The 20,702-nt window shown below is 63.5% G+C and overlaps 1 protein-coding gene across 3 annotated transcripts in view; it reads left to right on the forward strand.

The window, feature by feature from the left end:
• MEGF6 (multiple EGF like domains 6) overlaps positions 1-20,702 on the forward strand; it is a 101,472-nt gene that overhangs the window by 59,729 nt on the left and 21,041 nt on the right. For all 3 annotated transcript variants that reach the window (XM_024760338.1, XM_024760339.1, XM_024760340.1), the window contains exons 5-9: positions 6,442-6,564; positions 15,090-15,215; positions 16,126-16,248; positions 17,573-17,695; positions 18,045-18,182. In XM_024760338.1, coding sequence (XP_024616106.1) covers positions 6,442-6,564; positions 15,090-15,215; positions 16,126-16,248; positions 17,573-17,695; positions 18,045-18,182 — 633 coding nt within the window. The remainder of the gene's footprint in view (positions 1-6,441; positions 6,565-15,089; positions 15,216-16,125; positions 16,249-17,572; positions 17,696-18,044; positions 18,183-20,702) is intronic.

A 20,702-nucleotide genomic window follows, 5' to 3' on the forward strand; every position in this document is an offset into this window, starting at 1 on the left:
CCATGGAGCCGCCCCGGGGCCGCGGCGGGTTGGCGGCGCTCTGGTGCCTCGGGCTGCTGGGGGGCCTGGCGCGCGTCGCGGGCACGCACTACCGCTACCTGTGGAGGGGCTGCTACCCGTGCCACCTGGGCCAGGCCGGCTACCCCGTGAGCGCAGCTGACCGGAGGCCAGGTGGGCGCGGCGGGCTCTGCGCGGGCGGACGGGACCCGCTCTGATCCGAGGGCACTGCTTTTGTTTCCTCTTTAAAGTTTGCGCCCCGGGGCGGCTGACAGCGCGGCTGGAGGGAATGGGGCTGGGACAGGGCCCCCTGTGTCCTGAGTCTTCCGACATTCCTGTCCCCTCTCTGGCCTGGCTGCGGAGGCAGCTGACAGCAGATGGGTCTCTTGACCAGAGGGAGGAGAAACATCTCCCTGCCGTTGCTGGTGGGCACAGGGGCTGCACTCCCCCACGGCGCTGGCAGCGCTGGGGGTTAAGCAGGAGAGTAGGGTAGGCTCAAGAGAGAGGCCCTTGGGTTTCCCTTTCCAGGGTGCTCAGAGCCTAGGCCCCTTGGGGGAGTGTGTGTGGGTGTGGCAGGTGACGTCCTGTCACCTCACCCCAAGGCTTGGGAGCATGGTCAGCCCAGTGGGCTGCAGGGTCAGCTGGGAGCATGCAGGGTCAGCAGCCCACGGGAAGCGGCTGCACCCCTGTCCTGGTCCATCCTGCCTCTCCCTGCAGTTCAGATCTGGTACCCATGCTGGGCCAGCCTCCTGCAGGAGCTCCTGGGAGTGTCCATGGGGTCCATGGAGTTTGCAGTCTGGCAACCTCAGATGCGAGGTGGGGTGTGGTGTGCATTACTTGAGATGCTCTGGAGGACACCCAGCTTGGGGCAAGGCTGCGTCTCCCCGTGCAGCCTGAGGCCTGGCCACCATACCTGCCCCCTGCGCCGGGGCTCTGAAGCCTCAGGACTGTACCTGGGCCACGGCCATCTGGCCAGCAGGACCAGGCAGGTCCAGAGCGGGGCTCTTTTAAAGAAAAGCGGGGCCAGGATTGGGCTCCCCTCCAGGCCCTCACTGGCCCCTGAGTGTGGCTCTGTACGGGGCATCTGGTCTCCTTGGAGATGTCAGCCCCGCTCAGCTGTCCTCTGGGCCGGTCTGTGCCGCTCTCTGCCAGAGGACACACAGGTCACTGAGCTGAGGGTAGCAGTGAGACCCCAGGGGCTGTCCTGCTGAACCCCGGCCTGGCTGTTCCTTAAAATAGCCCTGCTGGTGGCCTGCCTGCTCCCACCGGCCAGAGCGCTGTAGCCCAGAGGTAGTCTCAAGGCTTCAGAGCCCTGGGCTCTCAGACAGTGCCCCGGTGCCCGTGGGAGCTGCACGGGGCGGAGTGTCTTTACCCCAGGCTGGGTGTCGGCCCCTGACTCTCTGGAGACAGCCTCCAAGCTCCCTTTCAGCTGGGGGTGCCCGCACCACCTTGGGGACCAGCCCCCCTCCGTCCTGTCCGGGAGAGTCGGCTGTGTGCCCTGTGGCATGGAGAACGGCACAGACTGGCCCAGAGGATGGCTGAGCAGGGCCGATGACTCCAAGAAGACCAGATGACCGTACGTTTTCTGCTGTAGTTTCAGAGTCCAAGGGGCCAATACTCGGCCGGGGTCTCAGGGCAGCGGTCCCACTGCCGGGGTCACCAGGTAGAGGCAGCGCGGCATGGTGGTGAGGGCAGGCCTGCATCACGGGACCCAGGGAACTGCCGCCAGCCCCTCAGGGAGCACAGTGGCCCTCACTGCGGGTGTCAGGAGGCCAGGCTGGGCAGAGCAGACTTTTGGGAACCTGGATTTCCAGCTTGGGTGGTCTGAGCCTCCGTGACTCTGGAGAGGCTGCTGGGATAGTTATTCACTCTGTGTTCATTTCCCATGGCTGCTGGGACACATTACCCCAACCTGGTGGCTTAAAATCACCCAGGTCTGGTACATTACAGTTCTGGAGGTCAGAAGTCTGAAAAGGGTGAACGTGAAGGTGCTGGCAGAGCTGGGCCCTCCTGGAGGCTCCGGGGAGCATCTGTTCCCTGCCTCTTCCAGCTTCTAGAGGTGCCTGCATCCCTGGCTGTGGCCCCGCCCTCCATCTTTTTCGTGGCTCTAGATACTTTTATTTATTACGGAAGTATAGTTGATTTACGATGTTTCAGGTGTACAGCAAAGTGATTCAGTTATACATGTATATATATATTATTTTTCAGATTCTTTTCCATTATAGGTTATTACGAGATAGTGAATATAGTTCCCTGTGCTATACAGTAGGTCCTTGTTGTTTACCTATTTTCTGTATGGGAGCATGGATCCGCTAATCCCAAACTCCTAATTTATCCCCCCACCCCTGCCCCTTTGGTAACCATAAGTTTGTTTTCTGTGTCTGTGAGTCTGTTTCTGTTTTGTAACAGAACATATAAGTTCTGTTACATAGAAGTGACATATAAGTGACATCATATGGCATTTGTCTTTCTCTGACTTACTTCACTTAGTATAATAATTTCTAGGTCCATCCATGTTGCTGTAAATGGCGTTATTTTATTTTTTTTATGGCTGAGTGGTATTCCATTGCATTGGGTCCTCCTTCTTTCTTGTCTCTTATTTGTAAGGCCTGTGTGATGACGGTGGACGCACCTGGATACTCCATGATAATCTCCCATCTCACCTGCAAAGCCCCTTTTGTTGTGTAAGGTTCCGGGGATTAACATGTGGGCCTCTTTGAGGGGCCATTATCCAGCTGCCCACACCCTCAAAGAGCTGAGCCTGTGCTCCTCGGGTCACAGCATGACCACAGTCACGGTCACGGGGTCAGCGGCTACGGGTCATCGGAGGTGGCTGAGAACAGCTCTGTTCTGCCACCACGTGGCCCGCCTTGGGAGTGGGGCCGGCAGGCTTTCGGTAACTCCGTCCTGCCTTGCTTTCTGAGTGTAAGTCATTTCTATAAAGGGACCTCGATCTCAGAGCTGGAGGGACCCCAGCAGGAGTGCGTCTGCCCAAATGCCCTGCCCGCCCATGAGCAGGGACGTGGAGGGGGAGGCCTCAGATCCTTCAGCCTTGAGCTGCCCCGCTGGGTCCAGATATTCAGATGGGCTGACAGCAAACCGTGGACAGGGGGAGCCCTGGCTGGGCCTCGTGGCCTCCCGCCTTGCTGCTGGCCACGGTCCCTGTCACTGTCGGTGCACCTTTGGGGGAGGGGAGGGCTCCTGGGGGGCCGAGGGGCTGGCCCGTGTGATTTACGCAGAGCCTGGGAGCACCTCTCGGATCTAAATGTCCCGTCCTCGCAGCAGGAGGACGGTAAGAGCATGGTCACGTGGGTGGGATTGTGGAGAGGGCCCAGCGGTCAGGGCTGTTGCTGGAGGGGCCCTAACGATGGCGGCCTGCCCCTGCCCAACCCCCCACCTTCTTTCCCAGAGTGTCCATCAGTTTGGTGTCTTTGTGGCCCACAGGCTGCCGGGCTCCCCATGTGTCCTGCTCAAGGACACAGCCCCTGGGGCGGGCTCGCCCCCCGGCCAGGTGCCTGAGGGCTTGGGGGTGCAGTGCCTCTGCGGTCAGCTGCTCTCTGAGGCCAGTGTCTGGGGTGACCAGTGAGAGCCGGTTTGAAAGCCAGCATCCCTGCTGGTGTGCCTTCTCCGCGCCTGCCTCTGGGGCCACGTCTGGGAACGACGGCCCCTCTGTCCTTGTCTTGTGGCTTTACCTGCCTGCCCGGCGAGGCCACTCGAGACACACCGCGACTCAGTCCGTCCACCCACCCCCTCGGACGGCACACGTGGTGCCTCTTCCCCTGAGCCTCGCTAAGCCCGTACTGTATGCCCAGTGCTGTGCTCCGTGCGGTCACTTTACTTTTCAAGGACCCTTGAAGGGGTCGCAGAGAGAGGGATCTGAGCTCAGAGGGGATGGGGTCTCCTTTCTGAGCCCCCTCGGATGGCCCGTCCTGCCGTGCCCAGCGGGTGTGGGTCTTCCTACTGTCCTCCACATCACCCAGCTGACTCTCCCACAGGAGGGCCCTGGGTCCTGAGGCCTCTCCCCATGCCCTGGGTCCCTTTGTTCCCCAAGACTCTTTGGGGCTCTGTTGAGGGCCGTTAACCCTTTGCCTTCAACCTTCCCCCTGCCAATCATCCTGGTGTCGTTCCGAGGAAGACCCCTCAGGTCACCGTGGTTCCAAGGAGGGGTTCTCTTGGTCTCATATCCTCTCTGAGGCAGCCTCAGGGCTTGGGGGGCACTCTGGGGGGTCTCCCCAGGGTGGATGTGGCTTGTGCATGGAGCAGAGGCCCTGGCCTCCTGGGTTCGCCTTGGGTCATTCCTGGAGAGCCAGGCACATGCTGAGGGTGTGGACTGGAGTCAGGATTTCTGTCCGTGGGAAGCACAGCCTGGCAGGCAGGCTCTGGCGCCCCTCCAGGAGGAGCCTGGCCGCCGTGCCGCCTTCGCTACCCTTCAAAGGTGTGCTCGGATGGCTGGGGCTTTAGGACGGGAGCCTCGAAGGCGGGCGGTTTCGTGGGGATGGCGGGTGAGAGCTGGACAGTGGAGTTGCAGCAAATAGCGTGGACCCTCGGGATTATTAAGCAGAATTAGAGGAACCTCAGCTCCGCACAGCCCCTGGGAACAAGCCAGGTTTCCACACAGCTGCAGACCTGCCCCTGAAGTCACTAAACTTTCTCCCAGCGGAGCCATGCAGAGTGGAATCTTCCACCCGCACTTTGAGCTGACTGTGGCCTCCCCTGCGAGGCTCGGCCAGCAGTCAGGGCCTCTGTTGCCAGGGCAGAGGTGCCCCAGATGCTTGTCTCTTAGACGCTAGGGAGCGGAGCATGTCTGTGTGTCTGTCTCCCCTTTTCCTGGTCTGGGAAGCTGACTGCCCTGTTGGTGACGCTGGCGTCTGAGGGGTGTGGACCAGCTGAGGACCAGGTGTGGGCTCGTGTCCCCATGCCCAGGGCCGCTCGGTTCTGTGCTGCCCGAGCAGCGGCCTCTTCCCTCCGTCTCTCTCTGTGTCTCCCGGGCAGTTGGGTCCCTCCTGACGTCAACCTCGCACACAGGTATCTGAGGCAGCCTGTTGCCTCCTGCCTTCCTGCCTGGCCTCCCCGGAGGTCCAGGGTGGTGGACGTGGGCCTGGAGGGAGGGCGGAGGGGGGAGGGGCAGCCTGAAGGGTCTTGGCATCTCTGCGTTCCTGCCGAGGTGACCCAGGCCAGGCCATAGGGCCCGGTGCTTTGGGGTGCAGCCCATGGGCCTCCACTCCTGGGAGGGTCTTTCTCACCCTCCAGCTTCCAGCTCAGCTAGTGGGGTGGCCCCCGGGCCTCTGGGCCAGCCCTGTCTGCTTCTGGTTAGCGCTTTCCTATGGCCCGAGGCACAGTGCCGCCAGAAGGGGCAGTCGAGCACAGGCCTGCTGCGCTGTGGTGGGTGGTTTCAGGCGTGAGGGGTCTTGGAAGGGGAGTGCCCGGGACCTCCGCTCGGTCCTGCCCTGGGGATGTCCGCTGTGCTGGCCTCCTGAGTCGCTGGCACAGGGACCCCAGGCTGACCACCTGCACTGGTTTCCTGGAGCTGCTGAAACAGATATCACAGACCAGGTGGCTTTAGCAACAGACATTTATCTCTCATGCTCCGGAAGCTGGAAGTCAGAGGCCAAAGTGTCGGCGGGGCCGTGCTCCCTCGGAAACCCGGGGGAGGGTCCCTCCTGCCTCGTCCAGCTCCTGGGGGCTCCTGGCTTCCTAGGCTGTGGCCGCCTCCCTCCAATCTCTGTCTCCCTGTGTGTCTCCAGGACCCCTGTGTGTCCCCGAATGGGGGGGCCACCCTTCTCCGGTATGGCCTTATCTCAGTCCTTAACTAATTACGTCTCAGAGACCCTGCTTGCAGATAAGGTCACACCCTGAGGCTGTGGATGGACATGAATTTGGGGGACACTGTTCAACACAGAGCATACCCCCCATCCTGCCCTCACTCAGGCTCCCCCACCCCGAGGCCTGGGCAGGGGCATCTCCCGAGTTACCAGTTTCTTCTTCTGGGCTTGTGGGCCCCCCGAGGAGCAGCTAGCCCTGCCCTGAGAACATTTCTGGATTTGGAGTTTGGAAAAGAGCACGTGCTCTGGGTTCAGTCTTCAAAGGCGCTAGGACCTGCGCCCTCCCACCTGAGCTTGTCCCCCGAGATCTGGCCGACCCCCGCTGCTCCCCAGAGCCGGCCCCAGAGGTGGTGGCTCTTCCTCCCAGGGGCCGTCAGACGTTGGAGACAGGCCTGCCTTGTCTCCACTCTGCTCCGGCACCCCGGTGAGGGGCTCGGCACTGTTGCAGGCAGCGTGGCCTGAGAAGGAGGGTCCCAGGTCTGGGCCCCAACACCTGGGCGGGGGCAGTGTCCTGAGAGAGGGGGGCCAGGCTGGGCTCCCCGGGGTTAGTGCAGAGCAGGGGGAAGGGGGGCGGCCTGGGTGGGTTCTGGCTGTTGACCCCCGGCCCCGTGTCCCCATGCAGACGTGGACGAGTGCCAGGTGCACAACGGCGGCTGCCAGCACAGGTGTGTGAACACGCCAGGCTCCTACCTCTGTGAGTGCAAGCCCGGCTTCCGGCTCCACGCGGACGGCAGGACCTGCCTGGGTAAGCACCCCTGTAGCCTCCTGGGCCCGGTGCCACCTCCCTGCCGGGGCTCCTGGCCTCAGCCATCCCCTGGCCCTTCTGGGGGTCTGGGAGGGGCCCGGGGCCCCTGCACTCCTGGGCTGAGAGGCCTGATGGGGCCCCGTGGGGCCTGTCTGCTCAGAGCAGCCACTGTTACAGTTGCCTCCGTCCTGCTGAGCGTGGGATGCCGAGGGCCCCTTGCCACCCATCGTGGGCCCTGGCCAGCACCACTCACGCCAGGTTGCCGGGGCCCAGGCAGTGAAAGGGTGTATTCTGGGCCTGGTGCTCTCCATGGAGGCTGGACCCTGGGACCCTGAGCCCTGTGACCTGGGCTGCACCCTCTCTGTAGCCACAGCTGAATCTGGCCACTTCCCCGGGGGCCTTCTGTGACGGGCAGGAGCCCCTGGGCCACCATCCTCTCCAGGGCCCTATGCAGCAGGAGCTGTGGTCGTCCGTCGGCAGGGACACAGGTCCGGCCGTGCTGCCCCAAACTGGGGAGACTGGGTGCCTGCTGGGTGGTGGGGAAGGCCCGGCCTGGGGTGGGGGCAGCAAGGGGCCGCTCTTGGCCTGCAGAGTTGGACTTCCCAGGCCCAGGTCCCCCACCCCAATCTTGGGGAGCCTGGGGGTGGGGCTGAGGCTGGGGGGGCAGGGGTAACCGAGAAGCGGGGTGTTAGCCCTCAGCTCCTCTGTGGGGCCTTTTTGCCGTGCAGGACGCGCTCGATGGGGGCCCCTGCCGGCACGTGAGGCTCCAGGGAGAGAAGGGGAACGCTGGCGCCCACTGGATGGAGGGTGGAGGGTGGAGGCCGGGCATCTGGCTGTGGGCCGTCCCCTGCCCCTCTCCTGGCTGCTCTGGACACAGGTCCCGTGGGCACAGGGCTCACCCTCCCTGCCTGCCGCTCTGTCTGGGAGGCCATGTGGGGGCCATTCTCTGGGGGCTGGGCCAGTGGTCACCCTCACGGGCCAGCTCTCTCCCCGGCTACGGGGGGCTGCCCCTTCTTTCCACCCTGCAGGCCCTGAGCGGGCCCGGGCGGGCTCTGAGCAGCATCCCTCCTGCAGGCCCTGCTGCTATGTGGCAGGGCGGCTCGCCAGCCCTGGGGGGCCCTCCCCGGCACAGGCGCTCTCATATGTCTGGGCCGCCGCTCAGGGAGCGAGGCAGCTGCCCTGTAAAGTTTCTCTGGGCTGGAAAGTGGAAACAGATGCAGGAATGTTGTGATATTCTTCAGGACAGATACAGCAGGGTGCAGCCCCAGTTGCTGGTCCCCCAGGTCCCCAAGTGTCCTTCATTCTCCCTTCCTCTGGGGCAGGTTCTCCTTGGAGAAGGGCGTCCCTGGAGGCTGATCCAGGGTGGGCTGGGTGGTACCCACTGCCCCCTCCCCTGCTGGCTCCTTGGTGAGGGGCCTGGGCTGAGACACCTTCCTGTCTCCCTAGACCCCCCTAGTTCTCCCGAGGGTGGCCTTCACTGAGCTCCCAGAACGGGTACACAGCACGCACAGGGGAGGGTGCCCTTCAGGGCTTTGGGAGGGATTATGGTGGCCTCTAAGAGTGGCGTTGAGCTGCTGGCTTCCGGAAGCCCAGGAGGGGTGCTCCCCAGCCTTGCCCCTGGCCCCCAACCCAGCCCACCCCTTCGCTACGCTGGAGCCCCTCCCTGGAGCCTTTCCTGGGAGATGCCTGTGCTCAGGGCCCCCGGCGTGGCCTGCACAGCCTGTCAAGAGGCTGCTGGGACCTCACCGCACTCCCTGCCTGCCACCCCCAGCTCTGCACACCCAGACCACGTGGTGTGCCCCAGGGCCCCAGGAGGTCTGCAGCTCTCTTGGGTGCTGACGCCCACTTCCTGGTGGCTCCCAGCAGAGGGCGCAGCTGAGATCCACCTTGGGCACCAGCCTCTTACCTGCGTCCCCTGGCTGGAAGTGCTGGTGTTTGGCCTGGGTCTGTCACTTTCTCTTTGTTTTGACTGAGACTCCCAGCGGGAAATGTACACTGCATCCCCTGCACCCACACACAGTCACGCACACTTGTTGGTGAATTCCGCATATCTGGAATTCCTGGGAGCTGACATGTGCAGGGCGGTCCCCAGGTCTCTTGGGAGTGGTGTGGGTTTGTCGGCTTGGGTCTTTTGGGGGCTGCCTTCCTGTGGGGGGCCTGGGCTCTACTGAAAAGCTTCCAGAGCGGATAGGGGTCTCCTGGTGCCGTCTTCCCAGGCAGAGCAAGAAGCATTTGCCCTAAGGGCGCCCGGCCCTTCTCCCATCTTTCGGATGCCGAGGGACCCACCCCGGCTGCAGTGCACCTGACCTACTGGTCTGGGGTGGGTAGGGCGGCCGAGCCCCTCAGATCCCGGATGAGGGGCTCCAGGTGGGGGCCCGTGGAGGGCACTGCATGGCCCCTGCCAGGCTGCTGGACTTCCTGCCTCTGGGAGGTGTGGCCTTCTCCACTTCTGCAGGACTCCCAGGGTGCAGGGCGTGGGGAGGAGCTGGTGACCTTGTCTGTGGTTCACAGTGGCACCCTCTGAGCCCAGACTATCCTAGGGTCTCAGCAGACATTTATGGGAAGGTCAGTGTAGGAGCTGTGCCCCTCCCCAGCCCTCCTTTCCCCGACACAGGCCAGCTTGCAGGGCAGACTGCCCAGCTGGAGCACAGCTGCTCGGGACCCCTCCCCGGGGCCTACTGGGATCCTGTGGACAAGGCGAGGGGTGCGGTGAGCTCTCTCGGGACTTTGCAGGCAGGCAGGGAACAGGCCCGGGCACCCCCGCCTTCAGAGCTTGGAGTGAGGATTATAGAGATGCTGGAGGGTAGGAGTAGAGAAGGTGCCCGCAGGGATGTTGACAGTCCTTCCTCGGTACAGGGTGGGAAGGTCCTCTGTGCTGGGGGCTCTCAGGTTGGTGCCACATCGTGGGGCCCCAAGGATCTGGGAAGTCTTTAAAGGTGGTAGTGCTTGGGGGGTGCTTGAAACAGATAAGGGGAGCCTTGAAACACTCTTCGAAGTTGCCTCAGAGGCAGGAAGAGGACAGGAAGTACACAGTCTTCTTGCATCCCTCCCTTGCAAAAGATCTTATGGAAATAAAACACAAAAAGGTTCAATTCTTTTTTTTTCTCAATTTTTTTTTTGTTGTTATTTTTGACTGCTTTGGGTCTTCGTTGCTGCGTGCGGGCCCTCTCCAGCTGTGGCGAGCGGGGACCACTCCTAGTTGCGGTGCGCAGGCTTCTCATTGTGGTGGCTTCTCTTGTTGTGGAGCACGGGCTCTAGGCGCCTGGGCCTCAGTAGTTGCGGCTTGTGGGCTCAGCAGTTGTGGCTCACGGGCTCTAGAGTGCAGGCTCAGTATTTGTGGCGCATGGGCCTAGTTGCTCCGCGGCATGTGGGATCTTCCTGGACCAGGGCTCGAACCCATGTCCCCTGCATTGGAAGGTGAATTCTTAACCACTGCGCCACCAGGGAAGTCCCCAAAGTTCAATTTGTAAAGTGAGAATTTGCAGGAAGGATTTTACCATCAGCCCCGAGGCCCCTGAGTGGCGCACATCCCACCCTGGCTGCCCTTGGCTAGCCTGGCCCCAAGAGAAAGAAGCAGAGGCAGCCAGGCATGCTGGGGCGCTCCATCGCCAGGGTGCCCTCCTGGGTTTGCCCCCCCGCCCCCCACCAGGCTCTGAGGTGGGAAGGGCAGGGCCGAGTGAGGCCCAGGGCTGGGCCAGCCTGCTTCTCACCATGGCCCCTTTCCTTCCCCAAACTGTGGGAAATGGGGCTACCGAGAGCAGTGCTGGGCGGGTGTCTGGGAGTGACGTTTTGGCTTTACTGCGCCATCTTGCAGGGCGCCCCAGGCAAACCCGCAGAGACCTGCTCCCGGTCCTTGAACACTTGGTGCCGGGAAACCCTCCTCGTCTGGCCCAGAGAGCCTCCGGCCCAGGGGTCCCTTCTGGACCCTGGCCTCGGACGTGGCTGCTTGTCCACATCCATGGTGGTGTCACTGGCTCAGTGAGCGGAGGGTCCTGTGAGATGACCCGGGCTGGCCACCTGGAAGAGGTGGGCTCTCCACCCATCCCCTCCTCCCCTCGGCCTCAGGCCTGTTGGGCCTTTGGATGGACGCTGGGGGAAGGGTTCTTCTGTCAGCATGCACCCCCTGGTGACCTGGCTGCCCCTGCCAGAGTGCCCTGTCCCTGGAGTTAGGTGGGCCCTACTGGGTCCACAACACGGGGAGGGTCTCCGCGCCCCTGCCTTCCTGTGGGGTTTTACCACAGGTGCGCTATGTGGCCTCGGGGCAGGCACTCCCCCAGGCCCGGGTCTTCCCAGTGAGGGGCTGCACAGGGCCTTGCAGGCCGTTGTTCCCTGGCTCCTCAGAGGGGAGGCTGCCTGGGTCCCTGGAGGCTTTGCTGACAGCATGCGGCGTGGGTGCCAGAGCCGCAGGCAGCAGAGGGGCGGAGATCGCCAGGCTTGTCTGCAGAGCTCATCCCTGCAAACCACAGATGCAGTTCTGGGAATGTCTTCCAGTCCCCTCCAGACCCGGAACAGGCTGCAGCTTCTAAAAGGCAGTGTGTCTTCCCTGCCCCCGAGGGGCCGCTGAGTCCGAGTGGAGAGTGGGAAGGCCCGCCCTGCCTGAGGACCACCCTGGGAGGTCACGGCTGTGCCTGAGACCAGGCCCCCGGAAGTGCAGGTTGCCGGCACCCATGGGTGATGGGAGGGTCACATCCCAACCTGGGGAAGCCAGGGGTAGCGGCCAAGACCCCAGCTGGATGCAGAGACCCAGCGGGGAAGCGAGGGCAGAGTGGGGCAGTGGCAGACGGCCGGGCGGGGACTGGGGGGTGTTTAGAGTCAGTGAGCTTGGCAGGACCAAGCGGAGAGCAAGGTGGGAGCAGGGGCGGTTGGTGGGGGCCAGCCTGTGATGTTGGGACGGTGCCAGCCCCTGGCTCGTGGGCAGGGCAGTGCATCCACGCTGCGGGTGAACCGTGTCCCCGTGCAGCGTGGAGGCCCCAGCCCGAGGGTGGGCGCGGGGGGCAGGACGCGTAGGCAGAGCAGGCAGAGCGTGGGCTGCCGAGGGGGGCAGGAGTGGGCAGGGCCCAGGGAGTTCCCCCTCCTGGCCAAGCCAGGGGGCCACCCGCTTCCTGTCCCGCCGTCCTGGCCCTGCCGCCAGCAGAGGGCTTCCTAGAAGGAAGGTCTGCAGGTGGCTGCTGACCCCACATGGTGCGAGGCTCTTGGGACCTAGAAGCCAAGCCCGTCGAGGGCAGTAATTACAAAACCCTCGAAGCCGCCCTTGAGCCTGCTCCAAAACCGCTGGCTGGGGTTGGCGGCTGGAGCAGAGTGGGCTGGGGGGCTCGGCACGCTGCCGACGTACTTGCCCTCACCCCACCAGCCTGCCAGGTACAGCCACTCGGCTGACCAGCTCAGGCAGGCCGGCGTGCCGGGCTCTGAGACCAGGGCCTTGCCAGCGAAGCCGCCTTGGAGGTCAGCTCTCCAAGCCCCCACCTGCCGCTTCCTCCATGGCACTCATACGCACCTGTTGCTGGGCTCCAGCCCTGAATCCGTGCCCAGGTCCCAGGTGCTGCCACCTGCACCTCCAGGAGTGGAGAACCGCTTGCATGGATGGAGCAGGCCCTCCACCCTGTAGGACAGTTGATTTCTAGAACGTCCAGTTTCCTGCTCAAGTAAAGGCCCCATTCCCCTTGAAGAGCTTGGTGCCTCACAGCTGGCTCCCGGCTAGACCAACTCCTGCTCGTTGAAGTTGAAGGGAAGTTGAAGTGGAAGTTGAAGTGGAGTTGTAGCCCAGCTCTGTTAGAACCCACGAGTCCCCTGGCCTTGGCATTTGCAAACTGGGACGTGAAGGTGCAATAGTCAGCTCAGGCTGCTGCAACAAGTACCACAGACTGGGCGGCTTCTACAACAGCAGTTTGTTTTCTCACAGTTCTGGAGGCTGGCAGTTCTGGATCATGGTGCCAGCCAGTTCAGTTCCTGGTAAGAGCTGCCATCTCCTCATATGGCCACGGAGACAGAGAGAGACAGAGGAAGATCTTATGTCTCTTCTTATAAGGATACAAATGCTGTTTGATCAGGGCCCCACCCTGATGACTTCATTTAACCTTAATTACCCTACCCCCAAATACAGCCACATCGGTGGTTGAATTTTAGGAGCCCACATACGAATTTTAGAGGGACACAAACATTAATTCCCTTCGGGGCTATGGAAACCCCTCGTCTCCCATTTTCTGATGGGCTGTCAGCTTTGCTTCAGGTCTGAGCCTGGTTCTGATTTGCGGGACCACCCAGGCATGGGTCAGTGGGACGTGGGTTCCATGGCCAGGTCTCACAGTGACCCGCGGGGCCTGGAAGCTTCACCCCCAGCTTTGGGCACTGGTCACGCAGAGGCTGGCTGTCTCCTGGGCTGCACAGCCCAACGCCCGAGAAAAACTGCCTTGTTCAGCTTTCTGGCAGTCCAGGGCGCAGGATGCTCGAGGTGATGGCGTGGGGCTTGGCTTCCTCGTGTGCACAGCTTGGGAGCATCCGGAACGTGGGGACTTGTGCAGCAGAGCAGTGAGAGACAGGCTTGGGAGGGTGCGAGGCTGCACGGGGAGCCGGACCCCTCCGTAGCCCCCACCCGCCTGGGATTTCTCCCCCGGTGGGCTCCTGTGGGCCCGGAGCTGGGTTGCCCTGGGCCCGTCTTGGGGGCTCTGCCATCTGGAAGGGCTGCTTTCCAGCCGTGCCACAGCTCTGTGGGTCGTCCTTGCTGCTGCGGTGTCTGCCCAGCCGGCTGCCCTGCCCCGGGCTCCGAGCCCCTCTCTCCGTGTGCCTGCCCGGCGCTGCCAGGAAGGGCTTCTGATTCCTATCATGAGCTCTGAGCAGGGATGCAGTTGGTGTGAACACGAAAGGGGCCCCAGGAATGGGCCGGCTCAGGCCACGCTCGGAAGCCTCTCTCTGGAGTTGATGGCAGTGCCTTAAGCAGAGCTGTCTCAGGGGAGGCAGGCGGGGCCTCGAGGGTCAGCAGAGTCGGGGGTGGGTGGCTGGACAGGGGGCCCAGAGGCCGAGCGGGATGTTAGACGTGGCCGCCCTGTTTGCCTCCGTTCCACCTGGGACTCGTGTCTCTGCTGCGCCTCCCCGACACGTGGCGGCCACACGACACTGCCACCCTGGCTATCCTCCGCACCCCAGCAGGGCTGGCTCGGCCCCAGAAGGGGACCTGGGCACGGGCTCCTCACACACTCGCCCCATGTGGGAGCCGGCAGGATCGTGAGTGCTGTGTCTTGACTTTGGGGGAACATACTTGCTTTGAAGGAAGCTCTGCCTTTGGTGGACAGCGTGGGCCTGGGCTGCTCCGAGCCCTGAGGCTGCTCACGTGCTCCGCGTATCATCTGGCTGCTCCCGGACCCACTGGCGTCGGTGGTGCGGGGCGTGCCACTCCTGGCCTCCAAAACCCATGACAATAAATGGTCTCTTCAAACTCGGGCCCTGAGGCCAGTGGCGCCCCGCAGTCTGTGATGACAGCACAGGTGGCATCTGGGGGTGAAGCCCTGCCCCCCGGCGGTCGCAGTGTTTAGTACCAGGCCTCAGGTTTGCTCTGGTCCAGGCCCGCTGGGCAGTGGCCTGCGCCTCCCCAGGGCATAGATAGTAACACATTCTCAAAGCTTTGCTGCAGAGCACAGGGCCTGTCCCTCCCTGACCGCGAGGTTGCTACCAGTGACTTGAAGGAGGCACCAGAGTCCAGGTGCCCTCTCTGGGTGCCCAGCCTCTCTGAGTGGCCCCACCCCCCGCCAGGCACAGCCCCAGCCCATCCACTCAGTACCTGGGCACCCACTCGGCCAGCCTGACCTGCAAGAGCCTTGCCCTGTGTGGGCCTGAGCATGAACACCTGGACCCCTGGCATCCTGGGAGCGGGATGCAGGTCCCTGGCTCTGTGGCCTTACCAAGTGCTGTCCCCACAGCTGCTGGGAGGAGCGGGGACTGTGTGAGGTCAGGTGGGGGTGAGGCCTGGCCTGGGGTGGGCAGGAGCTGCACTGGTCTGTCAAGAGCTGGGGGCCAGGCCCGCAGGTCACGGTGGCCGTCCACGGAGGCCCACGCCTGCCCCTCTGGCCTGGCCTGATAACCTAGACAGTGGAATGTCGGGGTCTTCGCCAGCCCTTGCTGGCCTGCCACCTCCTCCAGGGAGCCTCCCAGCCTGCTCGGACTCTGAGCCCTGGACGCCTTGGCTCTTAGGGGACCCCGGTGTTTTGCATTCTGTGCTGGGTGGGGCTGGGCTTCCAACAGGGTGGGCGGCCTGCTCTGTGGTGCCTCCCTACACCCAGTCCTGGGGCAGGCTGGGCCAGAGGATCCAGATTCGGACCACGGCCCCGCGTATCCTGTGTGTGGGCCGAGAAGCAAAGCCAGGCCCACGAACTGGACAGGAACAGTGTCGCCCTCTCAAAGCCCCTGCTTCTGGGATGTGGACAGAAAGGAGGAGGGGCTTGGAGGGGCCCGGAGTCTTCCTGCAGGAGGTGCTCTGTGGCTGCCCGGGGCCAGGCCGTCGTCCTGGGCTGACCTGGCTCCTCTCGGGTCCCCAGCCATCAACTCCTGCGCCGTGGGCAATGGCGGCTGCCAACACAACTGTGTCCAGCTCACGGTGACCCAGCACCGCTGCCGGTGCCGGCCCGAGTTCCAGCTCCAGGAGGATGGCAAGCGCTGCGTCCGTGAGTGCCACCAGCGGCGGGAAGGGGAGGGCCAGGGCTGGGACTCCCACTGGGACCCCCGTTCTGCACGCACCCACAGACCTGCCCGGGAAACCCACAGCCTGAGCCCCTCCCTGCCTTGCTGCTGGTGCTGGAGGGGGGCCTCAGGGACAGCAGGGGCCCCCTCGGCTGCCGAGAGGCTGTGGGGCATCGTCCAACCCCTGCAGGCACCAGGGAGGAAGCCTGTCAGGCTGTGCTCTGGGGTCACACATCTTCGGGGGGCAGGAAGCTCAGGACGGGGATACGGGGGTGAAAAGGAAGGGCATCCTGCATGTCCCCCAGTTCTGAGGCCCACCTTGGGCTTGGCATGGGCACGTGGGACCCCAGCCCTGGCCCTTGGGGGCTGCCCAGGCCCCGTCTGACACCTTGCCCTGGGGTCGCAGGACTACCTGTCATGGAAGGGGGTGCTCTTCCGATGGAAAAGGTGGAGCAGGTCTGGGAGACCCCTGAGAAGTGGAAATGGGGACTGGGGCAGGGCAGGTGCTGAGGGAGTAGCTCTGACCCTGCCCGGCCTCTTGGCTCCTGGGTCAGGAGTGTGGGTCTGAGGGGCCGAAGCCAGCAGTGACGGCAGAGTGGCACAGGGCCCGGGGCTGGGGGTTCTGACAGGAGAGGAGGCGCTGGGGGAGCCGGCCGTGAGCCCGCGGCCTGACCAGCGCTGGCCTGGCCGGTGCCCTGCTGTCTTCTCTGCAGTTGTTTGGGGATGCCCGGGGCTAAACTTACCCCGAGTCCACTGCCCAGCCCGTCAGGCCAGAGCAGGAGGGGTGAGAGCTCCAGGTAGGGGCCTCACGAGAGGCCCCGGAGAAGGTACCCCGAACTGCCAGAGCCCCCCATCTCTTGCTTTTGCCTCCATGCCTCCTGGCTGCGACCGTAGGGAGGAACCCGTGTGTGGATCGGAACGGCGGCTGCATGCACACGTGCCGGGCGCTCCGGGGCCTTGCCCACTGCGGGTGCCACGCAGGATACCAGCTGGCAACAGACCGCAAGGCCTGCGAAGGTAAGACGCCCTCCCTGCCCTCGGGCTGGTCCAGGTCGGCTGTGCGGGGCTCGCTTCCTTGCATCCCCCTGCACCGGCCTATGGGCGTGGGGCGGTCCCTGTTGTCACCCTTGGCTGACCTGGAATGACGCAGGTTTATCTCCGGGGCTGGGGGGCCGGGTGGGGGTGGAGGGTAGAGAGGAGGGGCAGGAACCCAAGGAGCTGCTCCCAGCGAGAGTCTCATGTCGGCAGGAAGGCAGATCTCAGGTTGCCTTGTGATTTTTATATGTTTTTCGTGTTACCTAAGTAGTACCTGCTTCTTAGGGAAACAGGAAAGGGTGAGGGAGGAGAGAGGAGGAAGCGTCACCGTGACCCGGGTGGCATCCCCGTGTCGGCTTCCAGGTGTCTCTACAGCTTGTTTGTTAGTGGGTACATCTAGCATCATCCCAGAGCCCGGTCGGGCACAGCTTTCTAGAACGCGCTCCGACCTCCTGGCTGCATGGGTGTCCGCTATGCGGTGTTTGTTAGTTTCCCAGTCATGGGACTCAGGTGTCCCTGCTCCTCCCTTTACAGGCGGCTCTGGACGAGCAGCCTTGGGGAGGGGTCTGTGCGCATCCCCTGTAACTCTGAAGCGATACAGTGTGTCCAGGGCAGGCAGCGGTCATTTTCCCAGGCATCCTGCCGGATGGCCATCAGAGAGACGAGGCCCGCAGGTGTGGAAGCTTGTGGTTCCATGTCACCACCAGGAAAGCGTTTTAGGCATCGTTGCCAATGTGACGGGCACGTCCTGGCACTCTGGATGGAGGTGGCTTCAGAGGGTGCAGTGGGAGACGGGGCTGAGGGTCAGCTTCGTCCCATGGACTCTTAGGGGTGGGACCAAAGCAGTTGTCGGGGACACTGGGATTTGTGTCCTGAGGCCAGTGCCACGTGGCTGCGGGGAAGAAGCTGGTAGCCTCTCCCTCGATGTCAGCGTGTGCTTTCTCCGGATGGCCCCCCAGAGGCTGGTGGTAAAAGGCCCCTCCTGTGCCCGGCCCTGGATGGGGGGAGGCTTGGCGAGGGCGGGACATGCACACCTCAGAGACCGCGGGCTCAGAGAGGTAGAGCCCCTCACCTGACGCTGCTGGTGGGGCCTGAGCCCAGACTTCCAGCCATGCCTTCCTCGCCCTGGGAGGGAGCTCGGCTCTACACCTGGAGTGTGATGGTGAAAACACAGGTGCTCAGAGGGAAGGCGGGAGAGGGCCCTGGGGCCCTGGGCCCTGACCCCTCTGCAGAGACCACCCCTGGGGGCCGAGTCTCTCAGGCCAGTGGCCCAGAGCCCCCCACCCCGCCCATGTCTCCCACCCAGACGTGGATGAATGTGCCACAGGCCTGGCCCAGTGTGCCCACGGCTGCCTCAACACTCATGGGTCCTTTAAGTGTGTGTGCAACGCAGGCTACGAGCTGGGTGCCGACGGCCGGCAGTGCTACCGTGAGTGGACAGCGGGCAATAACACCACGGGGCGTGGAGGGGCCTGTGGGGTAACACAGCTCCCCAGTCCCAGCCCACCACGGCTGCCAGCTCGCTTTGGCCGAGGGGCAGAGATTCCTTGTCAATCAAGGGCAGTGCTGGGCTTGGGGGCTGTGTGTGGGCCCCGGGAGGGTGGGAGGAGGACGGGAGACCCCAGGAGGACAGAGGGTTCCAGGGCCCGCCTGGCCCAGGAGCTCTGTGCTGTCTGTTTCCCAGCAGAGTGGCAGCGGCTGGGGCCGGGAGGGCCACGCCGGCTCGGGGTGTCACCCCAGCCCCTGTCCCACGTCCCTGGTGGCGGGTCTCGCCGCAGGGATTGAGATGGAGATAGTGAACAGCTGCGAGGCGGACAACGGCGGCTGCTCCCACGGCTGCAGCCACAGCAGCACAGGGCCCGTGTGCACCTGCCCCCGTGGCTACGAGCTGGACGAGGACCAGAGGACGTGCATTGGTGCGTGCCACCTCCCTCCCGAGCGCCCCACCCCCAAGCCGGGGACTTGCTGCTGCCCTGGGTCTGCACCTGGCTTTGATGCCGTGATGAGGACGCGCCCTCCCATCACCCCCAGTCCTGCCCCGGGTGGAGGCGGGAGTAGTACGAGGGGGCCTAGTGAGAGGCAGCATCGCGACCCACCCTGCCAAGTGCCCACCACACCTCCACCTCTGCTCAGCCACCTGGTCAAATGCCCACGTGCCGGGAGTAGCACCCGAAACACTGTGGTGTGCGAGCACGCCCTCTGCACGGGGAGACCCTGCTTCCGGGATGACTCCCCACTACCCTCCAGTCCCCAGTCTGCCCCCACAGCAGGCGGGACAGCCCTGGGGCCGTGACCTGTGTCTTGCGTGTGTCTGTGTGTGCAGGACCAGGACATGTGTGCATGTGTGATTGTATGCGAGTACATGCAACTCACATGTAGGTGTGTGCGTGGTTGTGTGCATGGGGTTGTGTGCATGGGGTTGCATGAAGGTGTGTGTGGGAGCCTGCAGGTGTGCCTGTGGTGTGTGCAGGTGTGTGTGGTTGTGTGCATGTGTGCGTGTGGTTGTGTGGAGGTGTGGGTGTGGTTGTGTGTAGCTGTGCGTGTGGTTGTGTGGAGGTGTGCGTGTGGTTGTGTGGAGGTGTGCGTGTGGTTGTGTGCAGGTGTGCGTGTGGTGTGTGTAGCTGTGTGTGTGGTTGTGTGTAGCTGTGCGTGTGGTGTGTGTGCAGGTGTGTGTGGTTGTGTGCAGGTGTGTGTGGTTGTGTGCATGTGTGCGTGTGGGTGTGTGGAGGTGTGCGTGTGGGTGTGTGGAGGTGTGCGTGTGGGTGTGTGGAGGTGTGCGTGTGGGTGTGTGGAGGTGTGCGTGTGGGTGTGTGGAGGTGTGCGTGTGGGTGTGTGGAGGTGTGCGTGTGGGTGTGTGGAGGTGTGCGTGTGGGTGTGTGGAGGTGTGCGTGTGGGTGTGTGGAGGTGTGCGTGTGGGTGTGTGGAGGTGTGCGTGTGGGTGTGTGGAGGTGTGCGTGTGGGTGTGTGGAGGTGTGCGTGTGGGTGTGTGGAGGTGTGCGTGTGGGTGTGTGGAGGTGTGCGTGTGGGTGTGTGGAGGTGTGCGTGTGGGTGTGTGGAGGTGTGCGTGTGGGTGTGTGGAGGTGTGCGTGTGGGTGTGTGGAGGTGTGCGTGTGGGTGTGTGGAGGTGTGCGTGTGGGTGTGTGGAGGTGTGCGTGTGGGTGTGTGGAGGTGTGCGTGTGGGTGTGTGGAGGTGTGCGTGTGGGTGTGTGGAGGTGTGCGTGTGGGTGTGTGGAGGTGTGCGTGTGGGTGTGTGGAGGTGTGCGTGTGGGTGTGTGGAGGTGTGCGTGTGGGTGTGTGGAGGTGTGCGTGTGGGTGTGTGGAGGTGTGCGTGTGGGTGTGTGGAGGTGTGCGTGTGGGTGTGTGGAGGTGTGCGTGTGGGTGTGTGGAGGTGTGCGTGTGGGTGTGTGGAGGTGTGCGTGTGGGTGTGTGGAGGTGTGCGTGTGGGTGTGTGGAGGTGTGCGTGTGGGTGTGTGGAGGTGTGCGTGTGGGTGTGTGGAGGTGTGCGTGTGGGTGTGTGGAGGTGTGCGTGTGGGTGTGTGGAGGTGTGCGTGTGGGTGTGTGGAGGTGTGCGTGTGGGTGTGTGGAGGTGTGCGTGTGGGTGTGTGGAGGTGTGCGTGTGGGTGTGTGGAGGTGTGCGTGTGGGTGTGTGGAGGTGTGCGTGTGGGTGTGTGGAGGTGTGCGTGTGGGTGTGTGGAGGTGTGCGTGTGGGTGTGTGGAGGTGTGCGTGTGGGTGTGTGGAGGTGTGCGTGTGGGTGTGTGGAGGTGTGCGTGTGGGTGTGTGGAGGTGTGCGTGTGGGTGTGTGGAGGTGTGCGTGTGGGTGTGTGGAGGTGTGCGTGTGGGTGTGTGGAGGTGTGCGTGTGGGTGTGTGGAGGTGTGCGTGTGGGTGTGTGGAGGTGTGCGTGTGGGTGTGTGGAGGTGTGCGTGTGGGTGTGTGGAGGTGTGCGTGTGGGTGTGTGGAGGTGTGCGTGTGGGTGTGTGGAGGTGTGCGTGTGGGTGTGTGGAGGTGTGCGTGTGGGTGTGTGGAGGTGTGCGTGTGGGTGTGTGGAGGTGTGCGTGTGGGTGTGTGGAGGTGTGCGTGTGGGTGTGTGGAGGTGTGCGTGTGGGTGTGTGGAGGTGTGCGTGTGGGTGTGTGGAGGTGTGCGTGTGGGTGTGTGGAGGTGTGCGTGTGGGTGTGTGGAGGTGTGCGTGTGGGTGTGTGGAGGTGTGCGTGTGGGTGTGTGGAGGTGTGCGTGTGGGTGTGTGGAGGTGTGCGTGTGGGTGTGTGGAGGTGTGCGTGTGGTGTGTGTAGCTGTGCGTGTGGTTGTGTGCAGGTGTGTGTGGTTGAGTGGAGGTGTGCGTGTGGTGTGTGGAGGTGTGCGTGTGGTTGTGTGCAGGTGTGTGTGGTTGTGTGGAGGTGTGTGTGTGGTGTGTGCGTGTGGTTGTGTGGAGGTGTGCG

This window comes from Neophocaena asiaeorientalis, unplaced genomic scaffold (genome assembly GCF_003031525.2).
Source record: "Neophocaena asiaeorientalis asiaeorientalis breed wild unplaced genomic scaffold, Neophocaena_asiaeorientalis_V1.1 scaffold489, whole genome shotgun sequence".
Taxonomy (NCBI): Eukaryota; Metazoa; Chordata; class Mammalia; order Artiodactyla; family Phocoenidae; genus Neophocaena; species Neophocaena asiaeorientalis.